This window comes from Rhinichthys klamathensis, unplaced genomic scaffold (genome assembly GCF_029890125.1).
Source record: "Rhinichthys klamathensis goyatoka isolate OS25496 unplaced genomic scaffold, OSU_Roscu_1.1 h1tg000241l_1, whole genome shotgun sequence".
In the NCBI taxonomy this organism is placed as follows: Eukaryota; Metazoa; Chordata; class Actinopteri; order Cypriniformes; family Leuciscidae; genus Rhinichthys; species Rhinichthys klamathensis.
The window spans coordinates 204,717-225,811 of record NW_026606763.1 but is presented as its reverse complement, the minus strand read 5'-3'; the positions used below and the strand labels follow the sequence as shown (position 1 = coordinate 225,811).

General features: G+C 35.4%; 1 protein-coding gene across 1 annotated transcript in view; it reads right to left on the bottom strand.

The window, feature by feature from the left end:
* ahr1b (aryl hydrocarbon receptor 1b) overlaps positions 1-20,862 on the bottom strand; it is a 50,051-nt gene extending 29,189 nt beyond the window's left edge. Inside the window, exons 1-2 of the mRNA XM_056265868.1 lie at positions 20,097-20,862; positions 18,137-18,324 (exon numbers count right to left, since the gene is read on the bottom strand). Of these exons, the coding sequence (XP_056121843.1) occupies positions 18,137-18,324; positions 20,097-20,137 (229 nt within the window). The 5' untranslated portion in view covers positions 20,138-20,862. The remainder of the gene's footprint in view (positions 1-18,136; positions 18,325-20,096) is intronic.
* Positions 20,863-21,095: the final 233 nt, after the last annotated feature.

Genomic DNA, 21,095 nt, shown 5'->3' with positions numbered 1-21,095 from the left:
AATTAAATGTTGAGTGTTGTGCAATTTATTCAGCTTAATCAACCACCGCTCGCGTAGTCAAGAAATAGTTTGGCAGGGTCAAAGAATAAAACAGGTCCAAAAGATGTCGGTTCCCATTTAAAACGAGCTGTAAAGATGTGAACCTTTGGCTTCAATTAATACATCACAGATGTTCAAATACTTCAGTAACAGAATGTTTTTCATTCCATTAGATCAAACTACTGGAGTCATAAATTCATATTTGTTGACATCACCATGGTATCTGATCTATAAACTGATCAAACTTGAAATATCTTCATTGGCCTTGACTGGGAGCCATCTAGCTCTTCAAATACAAATATACTTAGAATGTCTGTCCAAATGAATGGACAATTAAGCTCAGATGTGAATCGGTTCTTTTGAACCTGTTATGTAGCAATTCAGCGTATCTGATCCAGCGAATTTGATTACATCACAGCTCACGCCATTCCTGGAAAAGCAGATGAACAAACAAAACCACACACAAATATTCACAAGAGGAGATCTTTGAATTAGTGGGGCATTACGGGGCAGCAGTTACCTTTAAAAACCCTTAAATACCATGCATGCTATATTTCCTCCAAGCGAATTAACCAGACTGCCACCTAACCAAGACATTTAACACTAAGTTGTGCCATTCCAGTGGTTATTTCTGAGAAGATGGCTGCCATGATCATTAAAGCAAACCCACCTAGCATGTAGCTTACCATTAGCATATTGAAATGTTTTAGCCAAAAAAAAAAAAAAAAAAACAAGCTTCAGATTTAGTACAAAAGACAAAGAGAACAAAACTATATGCTATAAACAATATATTTCAAACGAACATCATTAAAAACAAACGACAGCTGTCAAGTAGCCAAAAGACACAAAGTACAGCCTAACGCTTGGATCCATCAATGTCTACACTGAAATTTATAGGACTTAGCTTAGCTTTAGCTGTCTTTAGTTGTGCCAAACCAGCTAAAATGACCAGCGCATGAGCTCACATTATGATCGTAACACTAAAGTACCTAATAAAATGAAATGAATGTGAAGAAAGAGTAGAGTTACGTTTTCCCCGCTGTTTTTAAGTATGGACATGTGGAACAAATTTAAGGAACTATCTGACCTAAAGGGCTTCTTTATTTGCTGGGAAAGCATGGATGGACAATATTACACATTAAAGACACAGATGGAGAAAATAAAATGTATTATAAAAACTAACAAAATCCTGCAAACATGGAAATAAAATAGATTCAATAAAACAGACTAATAAATAAATTATATTTAAATAGATAATTTGACTGTTTAAATGCTTTCATTTTTGTAAATTCTTAATACATTCTTGACAGTTCCATGAAAAAAAAAATAGGTTTAAAAAGATACTTCAATAAAATTCTTAGTATTTTTGTTGAAATACATTTTTATGGAATCTTAAATAAAAAAGTATATCATAAATTTATAAAAATATATGATACTATTAGCCTACACTGTAAAAAATGATCGTGGTTTTAACGGTAAAAGACCGTTAAAAAACTGTTAATTGGTTACTATATACGGTAAATAACTGTGATAGATCTAATGGTACATTTAATGTAATTTTACTGTAAAATACCGTTAAATTTACAGTTTTTGAAAGTGAAAAAGAGCAACTCATTGTATAATTTACAGTGAAAAAACGTAAATTGACATTCCCACAATTCCCTGCATGACACTTCACATTTGATGTATTTTTGTTAAAATAGCTTTCTTCATAGTTTTCTTTTTCTAATCAGTTATGTACATTAGGGTTTCATGTTATATTTAATGTTGTTAAATTAATGTTTACTGCATTTTTAAAAATTTCAACATGTTACCATGATGGTGTTTAGTGTTAGTGTGAATTACACTGTGCAGCTTCTATAATAGTATTAATTCTCTTGTGGAAGAGCTGCTTGTGATGAGCTTGTATGATTACATTTGTTACTCTCATCACTGCTGAGATTGGTGGTTGTCAGTGTATTACAATCAGAGGTGGGTAAACTATAAATTCTGGTGGACCACGATGTGGTCACCCGGTAAGGTGGGCCACTCCCTACCGGTGTATGTGTATCCTGATGACATTGCTATAGGCAGGGCTCGACATTAAGCCCTTTCATAAGCTTGTCCTTTGGACAAGTAAATCTGTCATTCACTTGTCCGAGTAAAAAAGTTTCTCGTCCGGATTTTTTTTTTGTGTGTTAATTTATTCTGAAACAATATTCTCATCAGTATTCAATTAGCTTTGATATTTAAATCGGCATATTGTAATATTTGCACCTTTAAAGGGCATCCCCTCCCCCAATATTATTAAATGTATGCTTCATCTTTCATTTTAAATTCCTAAATTTGATAAATAAATTCAATTATTTCGAATAATAAGACACTATAGGGCTGATCAAATTAAATCATTTACACTGAAAAATTACAATTGCATAAAATAATGTTATGAAATTGATTTAAATTTACAAATAAGAAACGTTGGAAAGAATGATCTACTTTTAAACATAACACGAAACCGCCAGTAGGTGGCGGCAGGCGACCGTCTTAATGAGTGAGTCATTGATTCATTCATTCAAACGATTTGTTCAAACGGCTGATTCATTCAAGATTGAGACAGATGTTTATGAATGGGTCATTGAATCTTTGACTCAATCGATTCGTTCAAAATGCTGAATCATTCAGTAATGAAAACAAGAGTGTTCCTGTGAGATGCGCCGTGGTTCTGCTGTGATTTTTGTTTGGAACTATTTTCGCTGCTGAAACAGAACAAAAACAGCCAATTGCATCTAAAAAGTGACTCAATTTTAACTGTTTATTGAACTGTTGTAGGAAATCAATGTCACATTTTCAATCGTGATGGTGTTCAGGAAAAATAATTAAGGTTGCTTAACATATGTTAAAAATATAAAAACTCCACATTTAGATTTTTTATAGGCAGTATGTTGTTAACTGAGTGTGTGTGTGCGCTCATTTGTGTAGATTTCTCCTCGAGAGGCTGCGCGAGCGTCAACAGCGCAACCTAACCGTCAGTAATAGTCAACAACACTGACAGTAATGCAGCGCAATATGAAAGAGTTCGTCTTAGGTTTAACAACCTATGAAACTAATAATTAACAATATGAAACTAAAACGAGATAAGCTTAATTTATAGCTATTTAGAGGTGGATAAACGCAATTTAGAGGTGGATAAACGCAATTTAGAGGTGGATAAACGCACTTTGGAGGTGGGTAAACGCTATTTCCGAATATTGGGAGGTGCGTAAACGGCGTTTAGGTGCGTTTAGCCTCCACTACATCCCTGATTACAATGGTATAAAACAAATATTAATACTTCAATAGGACGGGAAATTAACATTATATCAGATAATAAAATACGGTTTATTACTGTAAAATTTAAGTTAAGTCTGTAAAAACCAATAACGTTGCTACCGTATTTTTGACGGTAAAGTTCTGGCAACCACAGTTGCCGTTTTTTTACCGTAAAAATTACGGTTTATTTTTTACAGTGTACTTATAGTATCATATATTTAGAATGATAAACAAAATAATCCACATGATGGTACAATGTTTACATAAAAATATAATATATGAAAAGTGCTTCTCATTCCGCAGCTAAGTAAATGCATCTTTTTGATTCTCAATCAACACAACACAACAGCCGCTGTTCCACCAGTGGGCCAAAAGGTTCTAAGAATACCAAGGGATGGTTTCAGTTATTTTTCCACTTGAGCTTGGTTCGGCACAGCACCATTACAATGGAAGCTTGTTCCACCTTGGAATAAAAAGATAATAGCGACTTTTTATCTCACAATTCTGACTTTTTCCTCACAATTGCGAGTTAACATCTTGCAATTCTGACTCAAAATTGCCTGATATAAACTCACATTCCACTGCCCGCGTTTCAAAGCAAAAACGCGTTCTGTGTGAACGAGCTCTAACGCGGTCTCTATTTACATCACATAAACTCTTGCTTTACCAAGGCAATGACTGATGCATTTGTATTACATCCCAAAGAGTGGCCGTTATCAGACCCACAGTGGAAAATGAAACCAGCTGGGCCGGATCTCGGCACGGAATGGGACGGATAAGTAAAGAGAACGTTTTGGCTCGACAGTGGAAAAGTGGCTAAAGAGTTTCACCTCGGAGGAACAGAAAATGTCCGATCAAATACTTGAAGGTACAAATACGTGTGACACACAACACAATGTACGACATCCAGTGTGAAAATGATTTTGACATATCAGACCATTAGACAAACACAGCTCCTCTGGCTCTAATGTGAAGTAGTTTCTTTACTAGCGGTCGAAATGTCCTCATACTCATACCTCATACGTGCAGATTGGAAACAAAAACTTTAGTTTTCCTCTAAGCAGCTCTCGGAGCCCCGCCCACATTTTCTCAGCCAAACTCCATCAGCTCTCTCTTTTTTCCTGATGTGAAGCAACCTCACCTAGTTTGGCCAGGGGTTCAAAAGTTCATGGCTGCCAGACTGTTTTTGCAGGCCCTCTTTCGATTCTGTCTTGCCCTCCCCCTGTTCTCTCGCTTTTTCAAAGGGATCTCGGCATGAATGTAAGTGGATTAGCTCTGGAGTTGTTCTACCAAAACACTTTCATCTGGCAACGTTCGTTCATGGCTCGTTCACAACTCATCGAGATGAGCAAGGCGGGAGAGAGAGAAAGTCAAACAGGTGTACAAATATGGATGGATGGATGGATAAGATAGATTATCAGGAAGAAACAAAAAGAACAGTGACATACAGACAAATAGATAGATTGATAGGCAGACAGATAGATAGAACGACAGACAGATGATAGATATAGATAGATAGACAGACGATAGATAATAGATAGCTAGACAGACAGACAGACGCACGATCGATCGACAGACGATAAATAGACAGACAGACATACAGAGATATATAGATAGATAATAGATAGATAGACAGATAGATAGGCAGACAGATGATAGATAGATAGATAGATAGATAGATGGATGGATAGATAGATAGATAGATAGACAGACATACAGAGATAGATAGATAGATAGATGATAGATAGATAGATAGATAGACAGACATACAGAGATAGATAGATAGATAATAGATAGATAGATAGATAGATAGACAGATAGATAGGCAGACAGATGATAGACAGATAGATAGATAGATAGTTAGATAATAGATAGATAGACATAGATAGATAATAGATAGATAGACAGATAGATAGGCAGACAGATGATAGATAGATAGATAGATAGATAGATAGATAGATAGATAGACAGACATACAGAGATAGATAGATAGATAATAGATAGATAGACAGATAGATAAGCAGACAGATGATAGATACATAGATAGATAGATAGATAGATAGATAGATAGATAGATAGATAGATAGATAGATACATAGATAGATAGATAGACAGACATAGATAGACAGACAGACGATAGATAGATAGATGAAATATAGATAGATAGATAGATAGATAGATAGATAGACAGACAGACAGACAGACAGAAAGAGAGGTAGATAGACAGATGATAGATAGACAGAAAGAGAGAGAGAGAGGTAGATAGACAGATAATAGACGATAGATAGGCAGACAGACATACAGAGATAGACTTCCTCCTTCACTGTCACAGATACAGCTCAGTCAGAGACCTCTACTTTAACAAACTTAATAACTTAATACAGAACTTTACAGCCATGACTGAAGTAGAACAGATAAAGATCTTACTAGGAGAGGGACAGACCGCAACACTGGCTGCCAGATACGTGTGTGTGTGCCACAGCCTGAGAGACAGCAGGTAAATGTGTGTATGTGTGTGAGACTGACCTCAGTGTGTTTCCCTAATGTCCACCACAGTGACCCTCAGTAATGTGTGTGTATGTATATATATATGTTAAAACACTGTGGTATCAAATGTTCACAGAAATTATAACCTGTTACATTGTTAATTTGTGCAATTAATTTAATTTGTAAATTTGAATTTAAGTTGTTATAATACTTTATTATTCTTTATGTCTTTATTATTATACTATGTGTTACAAGCTTTGGCAATATTGTAATATGTACAGTCATGCCAATAAAGCAATTTGAATTGAATTGAATTGATAGATAGAAATATAATAGATAGATAGACAGATAGATAGGCAGACAGATGATAGATAGATAGATAGGCAGACAGATGATAGATAGATAGATAGACAGACGATAGATATATAGATAGACGATAGACAGACAGACAGACAGACAGAGAGAGAGAGAGCGACTGTGCCCTCACTGCACAGAGAATCAGATGGAAACAGAACTACACTTCTTGACATCCTGCCCCAAATATAAAAACATTAGAGACACTTTCTATCCCCTTTTCACAACCTACCAGAAGGACTTCCCCCAAAAATCTAATATGGACAAACTCCCACTCCTGCTAGGAGAAAGCCCAGCGAGCTCAAACCTGGCTGCCAGATATATGAGGTCCTGTCACGAAGAAAGAGCCTCCGGCAGGACAGAGCTACCGACTGTACGCCTAGAGACACTGAGATAGATACTAGAAGATTGAAGATTTTTAATATTATTATTATTATTTATTTATTTTAATTTTTATTTATAATTATTTATTTATTTGTTTGTATTGTATAGTGTTATGAGTGCTTTGGCAATGTAAAGATTTCTTTCACCATGCCAATAAAGCTATTTGAATTGAATTGAATTGAATTGAATTTAGAGAGGTAGATAGATGATAGACGATAGATAGGCAGACAGACATAGATAGACAGACAGACAGAGAGGTAGATAGACAGGTGATAGATAGACAGACAGATAGACAGAAAGAGAGAGAGAGAGGTAGATAGACAGATGATAGACGATAGATAGGCAGACAGACATACAGAGATAGATAGATAGATGATAGATAGATAGACAGATAGATAGGCAGACAGACATACAGAGATAGATAGATAGATAATAGATAGATAGACAGATAGATAGGCAGACAGACATACAGAGATAGATAGATAGATAATAGATAGATAGACAGATAGATAGGCAGACAGACATACAGAGATAGATAGATAGATAGATAGACAGATAGATAGGCAGACAGACAGAAAGAGAGAGAGGTAGACAGATGATAGATAGACGATAGATAGGCAGACAAATAGACAGACAGACAGATAGATAGATCGATAGATAGACAAGAAATTTAATGTAATTAAAATACAAAATATCTCCATCTTTTTTTCGCACAGATCATGCTTTCTGCCTGAACTCTGGTCACTGAGTTCAGTTAAGTCTATCAAATCCAATTTAAAGGCAAAGGAGCTTCTCATCTTTTAACTCTCTAACCTTTTAACACCAGGATGTCAATTAGGCTATTCTGAGTCCTAAGAGAGGTTAAACTCCACCATCTCTGAACAAAAGCCAGCTTTGTTAGCGGTTCTTTGTGCAATTCACCCTTTTAGTAGCCCCAATGAGTCAATGCAAGTGTGTTTTGGTGAACAGTAGAGCGTTTCCTGATACACAAACACTAATCCAAGATAAAGACTCTCCTAAAAGGCATCGGATCGGACCACCACGGTGAAAGGAAACAGACACACTTTCTTGAACTGAAGAGAGTGTCTAATTGTCTCTCACTGCGGAGAAAATTCTTGTTATTGTATGAATGGGGCGCCTAGCAACCAGCGACGGGGGAAATAGAAAAGGACAAAGAAGAAAAAGTGTGCCAATTCAGTCAATTCATGAGAGAAAAAGAAAGAAAGCTTTGGGCATGATGGCAAGAGATCTTATAAACGCTAATGTAAATTATTACAAATTTGTCTTAAAATTAAAAAAATAATAATAACACAAATCTATCTATCTATCTATCTATCTATCTATCTATCTATCTATCTATCTATCTATCTATCTATCTATCTATCTATCTATCTATCTATCTATCCAATATAATTTAAAAATCATAAAAAATAAACAACAATAATAACATTGTTATGTTAATTATTATATTATTTGTATGGTTTTATTATCATAATTTATTAATTTAATTATATATATATATATATATATATATATATAAAAAACAATTTAAAAAATGAAAATGTAATACTGAATCATATAATTAATTAAAATTAAACACACGTGTATATATGTTTAATCGTATCTCATATATTATCATCATTTATGAATTAAAAAATTTTCATATATATATAGGCTATATATATATATATATATATATATATATATATATATACAAAATATAAATTAATAAATGATAATATATGAGTTACGATTAAACATATATACACGTGTGTTTAATTTTAATTAATTATATGAATCAGCATTACATTTTCATTTTAGTATTTTTTTAATCAATTTACAGCCTTATTTATTTGGTTTTATTTGCAGTTCCAAACTAAAATGAATTAGGAACATCTGATTTTCCTTTTTTGAAAATCAGGTTGTCATGGTCAATCTTTGTCATGGTCGACAAAATGTCGCTGCAAGTGATGTTCGGATGTCACAGTTATATAATATTATGGATTTTCCTGTGTATTCAAGTTAGTGAAACAGTATTTGCGTAAAGTGTGACATAATCTGCTGTAAAAGCAGTGACAACTAGTTAAGAAGAGATCTTTGCACACTGAAAAAAAATGTTATGTTGAATTTACTTAATTTTATTATGTCAAGGGGTTGCACGAAATAAATGTATCTAAATCCAGATATATTTTTTAAGTTGAGTGTACTTATATTTTGTAAATTGGTTGTACTTAAATTTTATAAGTAATTTCAGATTAATTATGTTCATAAGATTAGCTAAACTGTTTTGAATTGAATTTACTCAATTTTTTCAAGAATCAGCCTGTGAATCTCAACAACAGTGACAATTATAAAGCATGTTGCAGTTTTTCTGGGTGCACCAATCAAAAGACATTCACAGCTCCCATCATGCATTGCTTCATGAATACATAATGAACTTATGATCAGAGTTGATCAGTTTGTCACCATTGCTGAGATTCAGAAGTCGTTGCTGACTCAGGTACAGCAGTCAAATAAAATCTAAAGTATATGATTTTTAGGGTCAAGAGGCCAACTAAAACAAACACTAATCTCCATAATGGTAACACAAAATTACGGTTTTCTCCTTCAGTGATTCTGCTTGTTTACATCAGGTGTCTTCAATGTTGGCAATAAAAATAAAGACTTCTTACTTCTTCTTTGACGTCTGTCTGTTAATCAGATATTTTTGTTTAAAATGCATAGGGATTTTGTATTGAACTGGATCGCAGTGTAATAGAGACGAGGGGGCGGGCTCATTTTACTCAGACAACCAATCAGTCTCTCAGTTTGAAAATGGTTAACTTTTAAGGAATTATTTTGATTAATTATTACTCAATTCTAATGTGTTCAATTTAATTAATCATATTACCTGTAATCTGTTGCCACAATTTTAAATTAAACATATTTTTTTTCTAATTACTTTTAATTTAATAAAATTAGCTTGTTTTAAACAAGGGCAGTGAATTTGAAAATTAATAATAAAAAATAAGTAGGATTAAATAACACATTAAAATCAGTGAAATTAACCAGATAAAAACATGTAACATTTACAAGGGGTCAGAATCATTTTTTTCAGTGAAGAAGACGTTTTGTGGAAAATGCGATCAGAGGTCAGTTTTGGCAAGGAGGCTGATGATTAGAGGAGAGATCTTGTAAAGCTACTAATTGTGCTAATACACTGGCCAGACTGGACTAATGTTTACGCTTAGCAGGGATTTCTGTCTTACTCCAAAACATCCCTTTTCACTACGGATGATTACTTTACTAAGAAAGAGTGGGCGAAGCGTTAGTCATTCAGTGAGACTAGTCACAATATTTCATATTAACTACAATACACTTCAATGATATAAAATAATAATAATAGTAACAATAATAAATAATAAAAAATATTATTATATTTAATATTGCTGTGCCTAATGAGAGAATATGAATTAATGAACTTGGCATATAAAGTATAATATAAATCACAGAAATACCTGCCAGTGTTCAAACAAAACAAAACAAAACAAAACAAAACAAAACAAAAAAAATGCCTGCCAGTGTTCAAATAAAATAAAGAACAAAACACAAAACAAAAGAAATGCCAGCCAGCGTTCAAACAAAACAAAAAACAAATGCCTGACAATGTTCAAACAAAACAAAACACAAAACAAAAGAAATGCCTGCCAGTGTTCAAACAAAACAAAACAAAACAAAACAAAACAAAAAAAATGCCTGCCAGTGTTCAAATAAAATAAAGAACAAAACACAAAACAAAAGAAATGCCTGCCAGTGTTCAAACAAAACAAAACAAAGAAATGCCTTCGTTTTCAAACAAAACAAAACAAAACAAAAAACAAAACATAAAACAAAAGAAATGCCTCCCAGTGTTCAAACAAAACAAAACAAAACAAAACAAAACAAAAAACCAAACATAAAACAAAAGAAATGCCTCCCAGTGTTTAAACAAAACAAAACAAAACAAAACAAAGAAATGCCTGCCAGTGTTCAAACAAAACAAAACAAAGAAATGCCTGCCAGTGTTCAAACAAAACAAAACAAAGAAATGCCTGCCAGTGTTCAAACAAAACAAAACAAAACAAAACAAAACAAAAAACATAAAACAAAAGAAATGCCTGCCAGTGTTCAAACGAAACAAAACGAAGAAATGCCTGCCAATGTTATTATTATTTTGTTTTTAAATGCCTGCCAATATTCATCGCCAAGCTCAACTGAGGATAAACACATTTCGGCCATGCAACCCCAACAACGAGCTACTGTGTAAACAAAAAATGCCACAAAATCAATAAAACACATATATTGTGATACGTTTTCCCTTGACATATGGGCATAAGAGTTTAGGACTACAATATCTTGATCTCGGATGATGAGAACTATCTAAACCAAAAATAAGTAACTCTGAAAAACTATGTCCGCAATCGAAACCATACACATAAATGTGATAATCCCTTTAATACGCTTACAATCACAGCGTTGTTCACATCTAAGTGTATTTTAAGCCAAATATTAAAACAACACAACACTGTTGTTGCGGCATTGAACTAAACAAACCGCAGGCATATGATTCTCTGGGAATGTCTAATGACACAATGAATCATTCTAATCAGTGCTTGACTAATGAATGCTGGCAAGACATCGACGAGGCAATAAAACGAGGGAATAAATTCACGTGTTTTTATTTGCCTGTTTAATAAATGTCATAACCATAAGCTTTCCATAAATCAGTAGAGACCTGCCAAGATGGAGTTCACAATCCACTATCCATCATGGCGTAATTAATGTCTCGCTAGCTCATCTCCTGTGCTTTCATATGAGTCAGACTTCCCATGATGCAGCCCTTCTGAGACGGACCAGGGAGAGGCATTTTTTTGGGGGGTCTTTTATGCTCTTCAAAATGACCAAAATCATACCCACTTTTGCAGTTGTACAGTGTGCAAACTGAGTGAACCCATTTGATTCATGTGCATATTTTGCAGTAGGCCTACGCTAGCCTTGCTTGCTAAATTAATTCACAAATGAACCAAAACTGGAGATGTAACATCCTAGCTAAATCACACCCTACCATTGTATGTCACATTTCTTTCCCCAGATATCCTTCTGGAATTAAAAATAGGATTATTAAAAAACAGGCAAAAATGCTAAGAACCTTGGATGAGGAGAGATAAAGAAATAAACAGAGAGATAGGGTAAAAAAAAGCACTTTTCAGTGGCTAAAGTTGATCAAAATGAAGAGCTCCTCTGATGCCATCTGGTTCTCAGTCCTAATTCTTAGGTATCCGTCGTGCATACAAAGATTAAGGATTGCCCCGCGTTAACCTGGCTATACAAATAATCACAAAAAATGGGGAAAATATCTTCTAGGCGGAAATCGGAATCCCAATGTGGCATTAGAATTAAGCTTTCATGGGTCATTCTAAGTCTAATCTTTTTTTTTAAATGTTCACTCATTTTTGAAATCGCCAGAATGATTTATTTATTTACCCCTAGAATGATGATTGTTGGACAGTATGGACACAGAAGTTTTATTTATTCATTCATTCATTTATTACCAGAATGATAAATGTTGGCCACAAAAGTATGTATGTATTCATTCATTAATTCCCAGAATGATGATTGTTGGCAGCAGAAGTATTATTTATTTGTTTAATATTTATTTATTTATTGGCAGAATGACAAATGTTGGTCACAGAAGTATTTTCTTTTTGTATATTATTATTTTTTTTTTTTATAATAATAATAATTTTCATACATTTCAAATCCATTAGTGGGAAACCAAAACAAACTAAAAACAAACAAACAGAAAACTCCCCAAGATAACAAAAAATCAAAGCTAATTTGTCCGAAGTATTACTATTCCTAAAACCAATTGAGAGCACGTGAAGACAGAAAACCAGAGAATTAAAGATATATATAGTAAACTCCAGAATCTAGCTTAATTTCCCAATTTTTACAGGCATTTTACAGAAAGCTTGAATGTAATATTCACACGTCAGATAGCATTTGGTCTGTTTACTCATAACAAATAATGTTTTATTTACGCATAACAAATTATGTTATGTTTCTCTGAAGGATAGAAGAGAGAGGGGGAATGTTACAGCTGGCTCCATGACCCCGAGTTGAAGACTATAAATAGAGACTGAAAGAGAGAGAAAAAACAACACTAAGAAGTGCACTAAGAAGATGAGCGAGTCTAATTGGGGTCTTGTTTTAGTCGCCGTCTCTCCGATAACACAGAAAGCTTCCTGAGGCATTATAAGTGCTGCAAACACTGACCTACATTCAGTCATACAAAACTCCCTCCCTCCCAGATGAGGCCATCAGAAAGCGTTTACGCTGATCCAGAGTCAGTCGCTAAGCATATTTATCCGACTATTTCACAAAAAGGTTCAATTTCTCAGTGATATTGTACATGATTGTAATGACGGATACCAAGTATCGTCATTTAATATAAGCCAAAGCATTTTTCCGTGTTCTTCGCCAAATTCATTGAAGAGCTACAAGATTGGTTTAGTCTATCAAAAATCATTTTATAACTTTTTGCTAGAGGGATCTGATGATGATCTGAGGCAATTTTGGTGAAAATCAGACGAAGGGCCCTATCATACACCCCGCGCATGGTGCCGCAAGTGTTTTTTGCTAGTTTGTGATAGCCTGACGCAGTTATCATTTTCACGTCCTGTGCCACGTTGTTTAAATAGCAAATGCATTTGCGCCCATTTGTGCGCATTGTTGGCACATTGCTATTTTGAGGCAACTGAAATAGACTGCGCCATTGATCAACTGAAACCTGGTCTAAAGTCAATGGTGCAATACTTTTTTTGTTATTTAAAGAACGCGTTAGTAATGTGTGCCTATAGGCAGGTCCGCAACGCGCGTACACTTTGTCCCGTAGATGTTTTAACCTGCGCGAACGAGCAGATCCGTTTCCTCTCTGGAGAAGCGTTCAGCTTTCCTGCTGGCAAAATCCACCATGTAAATAGCGAATCCACCATCCACCATTAGCGAGTGCAACCATTTTTTTCCGTTATTAAACTAGCAAAAGTGCATTAGGGCTGCGTTCCAGTCCACTTTTAGGCCCCGTCCACACTACTGCGTTTTCGTTTAAAAACGGAGAATTAAAACGAATACGATCTCCGTCCACACCAGCGTTTTAGCTGCGTATTAGAATTGATCTCCGTCCACATTAAAACCATAGACAGTAAAAGAAATGGACAGAGCGACCCCATTGATTTCAACGGAGAAGACTTGAAGCCCGATTATTGCACTTCCTGTCTGATCTCTGAGCGACTGCGCAGGCTCAAACTGAGCGTGACGACAGTCTGACAGTTGAAAATCTTATAGTAGCTGTGCCAAGACAAATCTGAATCACCTAATTCCTCAAAAACGTTGTTGAAATATTTTGTCCCATTGCTTTTATAGACTCTCTATGTATGGGCTTCTACCTTGACTTTGTGCCTCCATGTCCTCCTGATTGCCTCATAGACAGTTAAAGATTGCCTGCGAGCTTCTCCTCCTGTCTATACGGTAATGTCTCTATTGTGCGACAGAAAGTCCCGTGGTTATGACGCAATCTTTAGCCTATTTTAAAAAAAAACTGCTTCTACGGGGCTATAACGTAAGATACAAAGTAATGGAACATTTTATACATTGTCGTGTTTCTTTAGAAATGAATAATGGACAATTGAAGTCTTTGGACGCCTCAGATGTAAAGTTATTCGCTGTCAAAGTGACGCCAAAATGAATGGGAGTCAATGGGATGCTAACAGCAGGTGATGGTCTGCTACAATGGCGGCTCCCGCGAGGCTTCAACTTCCGGCTGATGGATTACCCCCTTGATTAAAACGCCTGAAAACGCGGATCACGTGACCATTCACAAACACTGGGCATGCGCGTGCCGGTGTAAACAGGAAACGGATTGACATGTGATGGGTGGCTGACGAATCAGGGAAGGATACGTCATGACTGATGACACCCAATCATAGAGCCGAGCGTGAGCCTCTTCGTCATCGTTTCTAAAGTCCACCGTTTTGTCCCGTCTTCACTAAAACGCCCTCCGGAGATTCAAAACGCAAAACGGAGCTGCAGCGTTTCTAAACTTCTCCGTTTTTGGTCTTCGTTTTTTCCGTTTTAGTCTTGACAGGAGGTGCAAACGTAGCAAAAGGTCTCTGTTTTTAAACGAAAACGCAGTAGTGTGGACCGGGCCTTAGACACGCACTTGTGAACTTCCCTCAGCACTTCCCCTCGGGGGAATCCCTGCCACCATTTTGAAGTGCGTTCCACTTTGTGAAGTTTATATGGACAGAGTCTACTTCACATGTACACTTCAGGCATCTCCATATACCATAATGCAACACGATTGTTGTGACGTCACCGCACATCTCGTCTAATCACCACCACCACCACAAACAACTCTATGATATATTAATTATATATATTTTTTATTTAAAACAGCCCAAACACATCTATATACATTTGTATGCTGCATTAAACAAATTCTTGTAAATAATAAATCAACTCCATAGCTGATTCCAAGTGATCAAGGGCCTAGGTAGGACGTTCCAATTCAGCCCATTGCAGTTTCCGCCCGTAGTGGGCACTCGCAAGTTGTAAAACGCAATGACGTACATCCGAGTGAACGAGACGGAGGGAAGTAATCGAGTGAAGGGCATGACAATTTTGGACTGGAACGTAGGCTCGGACTCGCCCTAAGTGCACTTGCGCCATGCGCTTTAGACCACGCGCTTAGATCGTTAAATTAGGGCCCGAAGAGTGTAGGACGAGTTCGAACAATTCAAAATGGCGGGAATTTTTTTATGACAGAACACAACATCCTAAAAATAAAATAAAGTATTTTTTCTTTGTAATTTTTCATTTAAATTGAACTTGCTCCGCTTCTAAAACAACTTTCCTTATTCTGATGACATCACCAAGTCCTCCCTTCCAACTTCCTGTCATATAGAGACTTTATTTCACAATCCAATCAGTTCTGATGAATAAAATCAAGTCTTATATTTGTTTCACTTGGAAATCAACCCATGAATGTTTTTTATGTGAAAATATTTGAACATAAAAAAGCTCTTAAGCAGTTTTCAGTAATGTTTATTAAATAATGTAGTGCCTGTTTACTTCGAGACATCAAACTCTTGTTGGATAGCAATAATAATGCTTGAAAGTAAATCGAATGACAATTCATATAATAATTATCCTTGCAATAACATCAACAACCTCGTCATTGATGTCGCAACGACTGTAATTGTCAGTGGCATCATTGAACAATCAGCCATTGTTATAAAGCACCAACAGAAGATGATTCATAAGCGCAGCTACACGCTATATCACTCAATCATGCGTTCGCGTTCACCTGAACAGCCATTTTAAACCCCACTTCCTTAAATAAACACACCCCTCCATTTTATAAATTCTTTAAGCTCGTTATGTTTAATTATTCATGCCTCAGAGGAGGCCCGTTCCCGCAGTGCAGCGCAGCACGTCCACGCTCCATTCCAGAGTCACAGAGACAATGACATATAATAACACTGCGATTACAGACGCAAATTTGCTCCGAGTTTGTCATTTGTTGTCTGAACGGAAAGAAAGAGTTATCCTTGAGCTGCAGAACCCACACGATGTTGACGTATTGTTATGACGTTCCCTTCATAAGATGGACAAACCGGGCAACAGCAGCTTCGGCCAAAAGCTTGGTGTGTGAATACAGAAAACGAAGGTTAAAGTGCTGATGCTGGCGCTTTTCTACGCTCAAACCCCCAAACCAAACAAATGATACTGCTGAGGGAGACGGAGCTTCACAGACGTGACACTAACAAGCAGAATAACAAAACAAATCCAATCAGCTTAGGTATGTAAATATGCGAACAGAAATACACATTTAGGGGGGAAAAAAGACAATGTTTACTACCTAAATATCTGCTTGTTTGTTGACCTGTTCATGTATTTGTTCACTCTGTCTGTCTGTTTGTGTCTATCTATTCATGAATCTATATAATAATTTGTTTATGTATTTGTTCGTTTATCTTTCAGCCCACCTGTCTCTCTATATATCTGTTCATTTATTAATTTACATATTTGTTGTTTATTTTTCTTAAGGTTAACTTTTCTATCTATCTACAGTATCTATCTATCTATCTATCTATCTATCTATCTATCTATCTATCTATCTATCTATCTATCTATCTATCTATCTATCTATCTATCTATCTATCTATCTATCTATCTATAAATATATCTATATCTGTCTTTCTGTCTATCTATCTATCTATCTATCTATCTATCTATCTATCTATCTATCTATCTATATCTGTCTATCTATCTATCTATCTATCTATCTATCTATCTATCTATCTATCTATCTATCTATCTATCTATCTATCTATATCTGTCTCTCTGTCTATCTATCTATCTATCTATCTATCTATCTATCTATCTATCTATCTATCTATCTATCTATCTATCTATCTATCTATCTATCTATCTATCTATCTATCTATCTATCTATCTATCAATATATCTATACCTGTCTGTCTGTCTGTCTGTCTGTCTGTCTGTCTGTCTGTCTGTCTATCTATCTATCTATCTATCTATCTATCTATCTATCTATCTATCTATCTATCTATCTATCTATCAATATATCTATACCTGTCTGTCTGTCTGTCTGTCTGTCTGTCTGTCTGTCTATCTATCTATCTATCTATCTGTCTGTCTGTCTGTCTGTCTGTCTGTCTGTCTGTCTGTCTGTCTGTCTGTCTGTCTGTCTGTCTGTCTGTCAGTCTGTCTGTCTGTCTGTCTGTCTGTCTGTCTGTCTATCTATCTATCTATCTATCTATCTATCTATCTATCTATCTATCTATCTATCTATCTATCTATCTATCTATCTATCTCTGTCTGTCTATCTATATCTGTATGTCTATCTATCTATCTATCTATCTATCTATCTATCTATCTATCTATCTATCTATCTATCTATCTATCTATCTATCTATCTATCTATCTATCTATCTCTATCTCTCTATATCTATCTGTCTGTCTGTCTGTCTATCTATCTGTCTATCTATCTATCTATCTATCTATCTATCTATCTATCTATCTATCTATCTATCTATCTATCTATCTATCTATCTATCTATCTATCTATCTATCTATCTGTATGTTCATTTAATTATCTATCTATCTATCCGTTTGTCTGTTTTCCAGTCTATCTGTTAATTTATCTCTCTGTCCACCTGTCTGTCTATCAATCTATCTATTTGAGTTGTTTAGGTATTCAGTAAGTGTATGACGTGTCAGTCTATAATTAATTAAGGCATTTAAGTCGTTTTTATTTTCATTTGTCCTCAGCTTAACTCAAATGATGATCTTTCCCACTGTGTCTAAACAGCAGACTGTTATGCCTGACCCCGTATTATTATGGTGCTACACACAATCCTGTCAAGTGCTACAAATTTGTCCTGTAAAGTGCTACAACAATCACTGTCAGTCTCAGCTACACACATCCACCCACACCTCGTCCAATAAACACACAAAGTCATCAAGCTCCACGTGAACTCACCAGAGAAGAAGTTCTTAGCACGCAGGTAACTGACACTCAGACGCAGGATGGAGAGTTTGTCCAGGCTGCTCGTGACCTCCTCGGGAAACGGAAGGAGACTGGCCAGCCGGTCCAACTCGGAGTTTAGCCGGTCTCGATGGCGTTTGGACGGGTTAGACTTCCCCCCTTCAGTTGGGGGCTGCTTCACCCTGAGTACGAGAGCACGAGAACCAACTCTTAAAATCACATGCAACAGCGTTTTTCATGACCCGGTCTGTTTGGACAAAATCACGGACAACATGAAAATACTGAAGCCACATTCAGAGTGTCCCACAAGCTGTTTTTACTAAATTGACTCAATTGTCAACTTTCCTACTCTATTGTTGGGTCTGTGCTGTTCTCGGTGTTTGATTTTAAGGAAATGTGTGTGTATCTTAGTTTGTACGAATAATCACGAATTGGGTCACCACCACCCCAACGTAAAAGCCACACACACACACACACACACGTTGGGTTTCCATGTTTTATGAGGAATTTACAGACATAATGATTTGTATACTGTACAAACTGTATATTCTATCCAGTAACCCTAAACCTACCCATCACAGAAAACTTTCTGCATTTTTACATTTAAAAAAATAATAATTCTGTATGATTTATAAGCTGTTTTCCTCACGGTGACCAAAGACTGTCCAAATATTTTAGATATTGCCATCTTCGTATGGTTTACCTGAACCACACACAACGGGCTGTTATAAAACATAATTTGCCTGTTACTCTAAATATGATTTACATTATAGATTTCATTCTAATCAAAATGTATCATAATAAACACAAGACGTCAATAGATCATTTTAAAGATATATGAATTCAAAAAGGGGAAATTGTAAGGAAACAATCAATGCAGACACTAAAGTGATTGGCTAATTGAAATCTTAAAAATAAACAAAATATTTTTTAAATATTTTTAAAATATTAAACAAATAGCTATAATTTGTGAATCTATTATTTAAGAGTATAAAATAAGAACGGTATGCAAAATGTAATATAAGATTATGATATCTATTTGGTTTACACTTCAGCAATGAAGTGATTTTAAACTCAATAAAAGGTGGCAGAATTATATATTGGCTAATTAAGGTGTTTTATTACAATTATTAAAAGAAATATTTACCAGTAAATATAATTGTTAGCAATATACATTCTAGGTTAAATCTAGTAAACAATCTTTTTCAAAAAAATCATGTTCTAATAAAAATGTGACTTTATTTATGTGGCCTATATTTATACGCAAAATTCCAATACACAATAAAATAAACAATAATAATTTTAATAAAATATTATGCAAGATAAAATAACAAATACAACATACTGCATTATATAAAATATATAACATATACAGTGCATTATAATAAAATATTTGCGTGCAGCAATGTTCACAACATAATTTGGGGTTTAACTTAATTTAATTTCACGAAATGTAATGTATTTCTATTTTTTGTAGGTCTACCTGATAGTTTCATTTTATCAAAAATTGAAAACGAAAAGGAAAAAACACGTATATAAGTTGACTAAATGAGCAAGAGTGCATGAAAACTATATCATTACGGACATAGCAGGCTACTGTACATTAAAACAAATATCGCAGCACTGGGTTGTAAAACTCATACCAGTGATGCGTTGATGACCTTAAATAGAATAATAACTGTAAATATAAATATTTACTTTAGACAGATGGGCCTAGAGAGAAGATTACACATGCGATGTGGGTCAGACGTATATTTTACTATAGCCAACGTTACTGTTGAGTTTTTTTGAGTCAGAAAGACCAACAAAAACTTCAACAACAGCAATTTTCAATGAAAATTGTATGACACTAATTATTTGTTTGTATGATCTAATTATGGACCACAGTGTTCACTACGCCTACACACAAACACACACACACACACACACACACACATTTATTTGTATCACTTACGCTCTTTGCACTGGTTTTCTTCTTTTTCGTCCTGCATACATGTTTAAGGCGTCAGTAGGCTATAATCCAACTCTTCGGGTCCAATAAATTCAACCCACGATTTCTAACAGATAGTAAAATCCCGAAGACCCACTCGTTCTTGTACAGGCAATGAGTGTTACAATTCTAAAATAAATATTATATTTTATCAATTGTGCAAAAAGGCACCCAAAGCTACTGCTACAACATGACCAAACTGCAATTAATATCAGTCCTATAAACTTAAAACGCCAAAAAAGAGATGCAAAAAGTGTAATTCCTCTTCAAATATATTTCAGCGTTCATACGAGAAGTGACAGCAGGTCCTCGATATCATATTCTTCATCCTCAGTGCGGCCGAGTTTGTGTAAACAGCTCTCCAAAGTCATTTACTTGGTTAAAATAATACATTATAATCTGTATTTACACAGAACGGGCAAAATAAATCAAACCCAGAATCATAATTTGTTCCAGGCTTCGTGTCTAATTCATTTTTTTTTTTTTTTGGCCGAGCTGCTCCACTAAGTCCTCCAACTGCGCGCCCCCGACATCAGCTTGCAGGGGCACGCGCATTTGGTTGACCAGGCAACCGGCACAGATTTGCGCAGGAGCGCGCGCAGAGCATCAGAGGCCAAGGCATTAAAGGCAAAGGGGAAAAATCTCCTAGGATACAGGACGTCAGACGTCTCCCGTGATTGGTCAACGGAGTTCAAAATTACGATTTCTCGCTCGTGAATAGTGACGCGTGGTCTGGTCATAAGCGTAATGGATTTGCTGAAAAAGGCATACGTTTGTAATTAGGCGCAACGACTTGTTTATGAATATTAATGAGATTACTGCGTCTCAATTCGCCTACTTATACTACGCCCTGAAAGTATGTACTCTTTTTGTGAAGAAAAAGTGCATACTTTTAAGTGTGTAGCAGAAGCTAGACAAGCTTTGGGACTATCACGTCATACAATTGCGTCTTTAACGGTTACT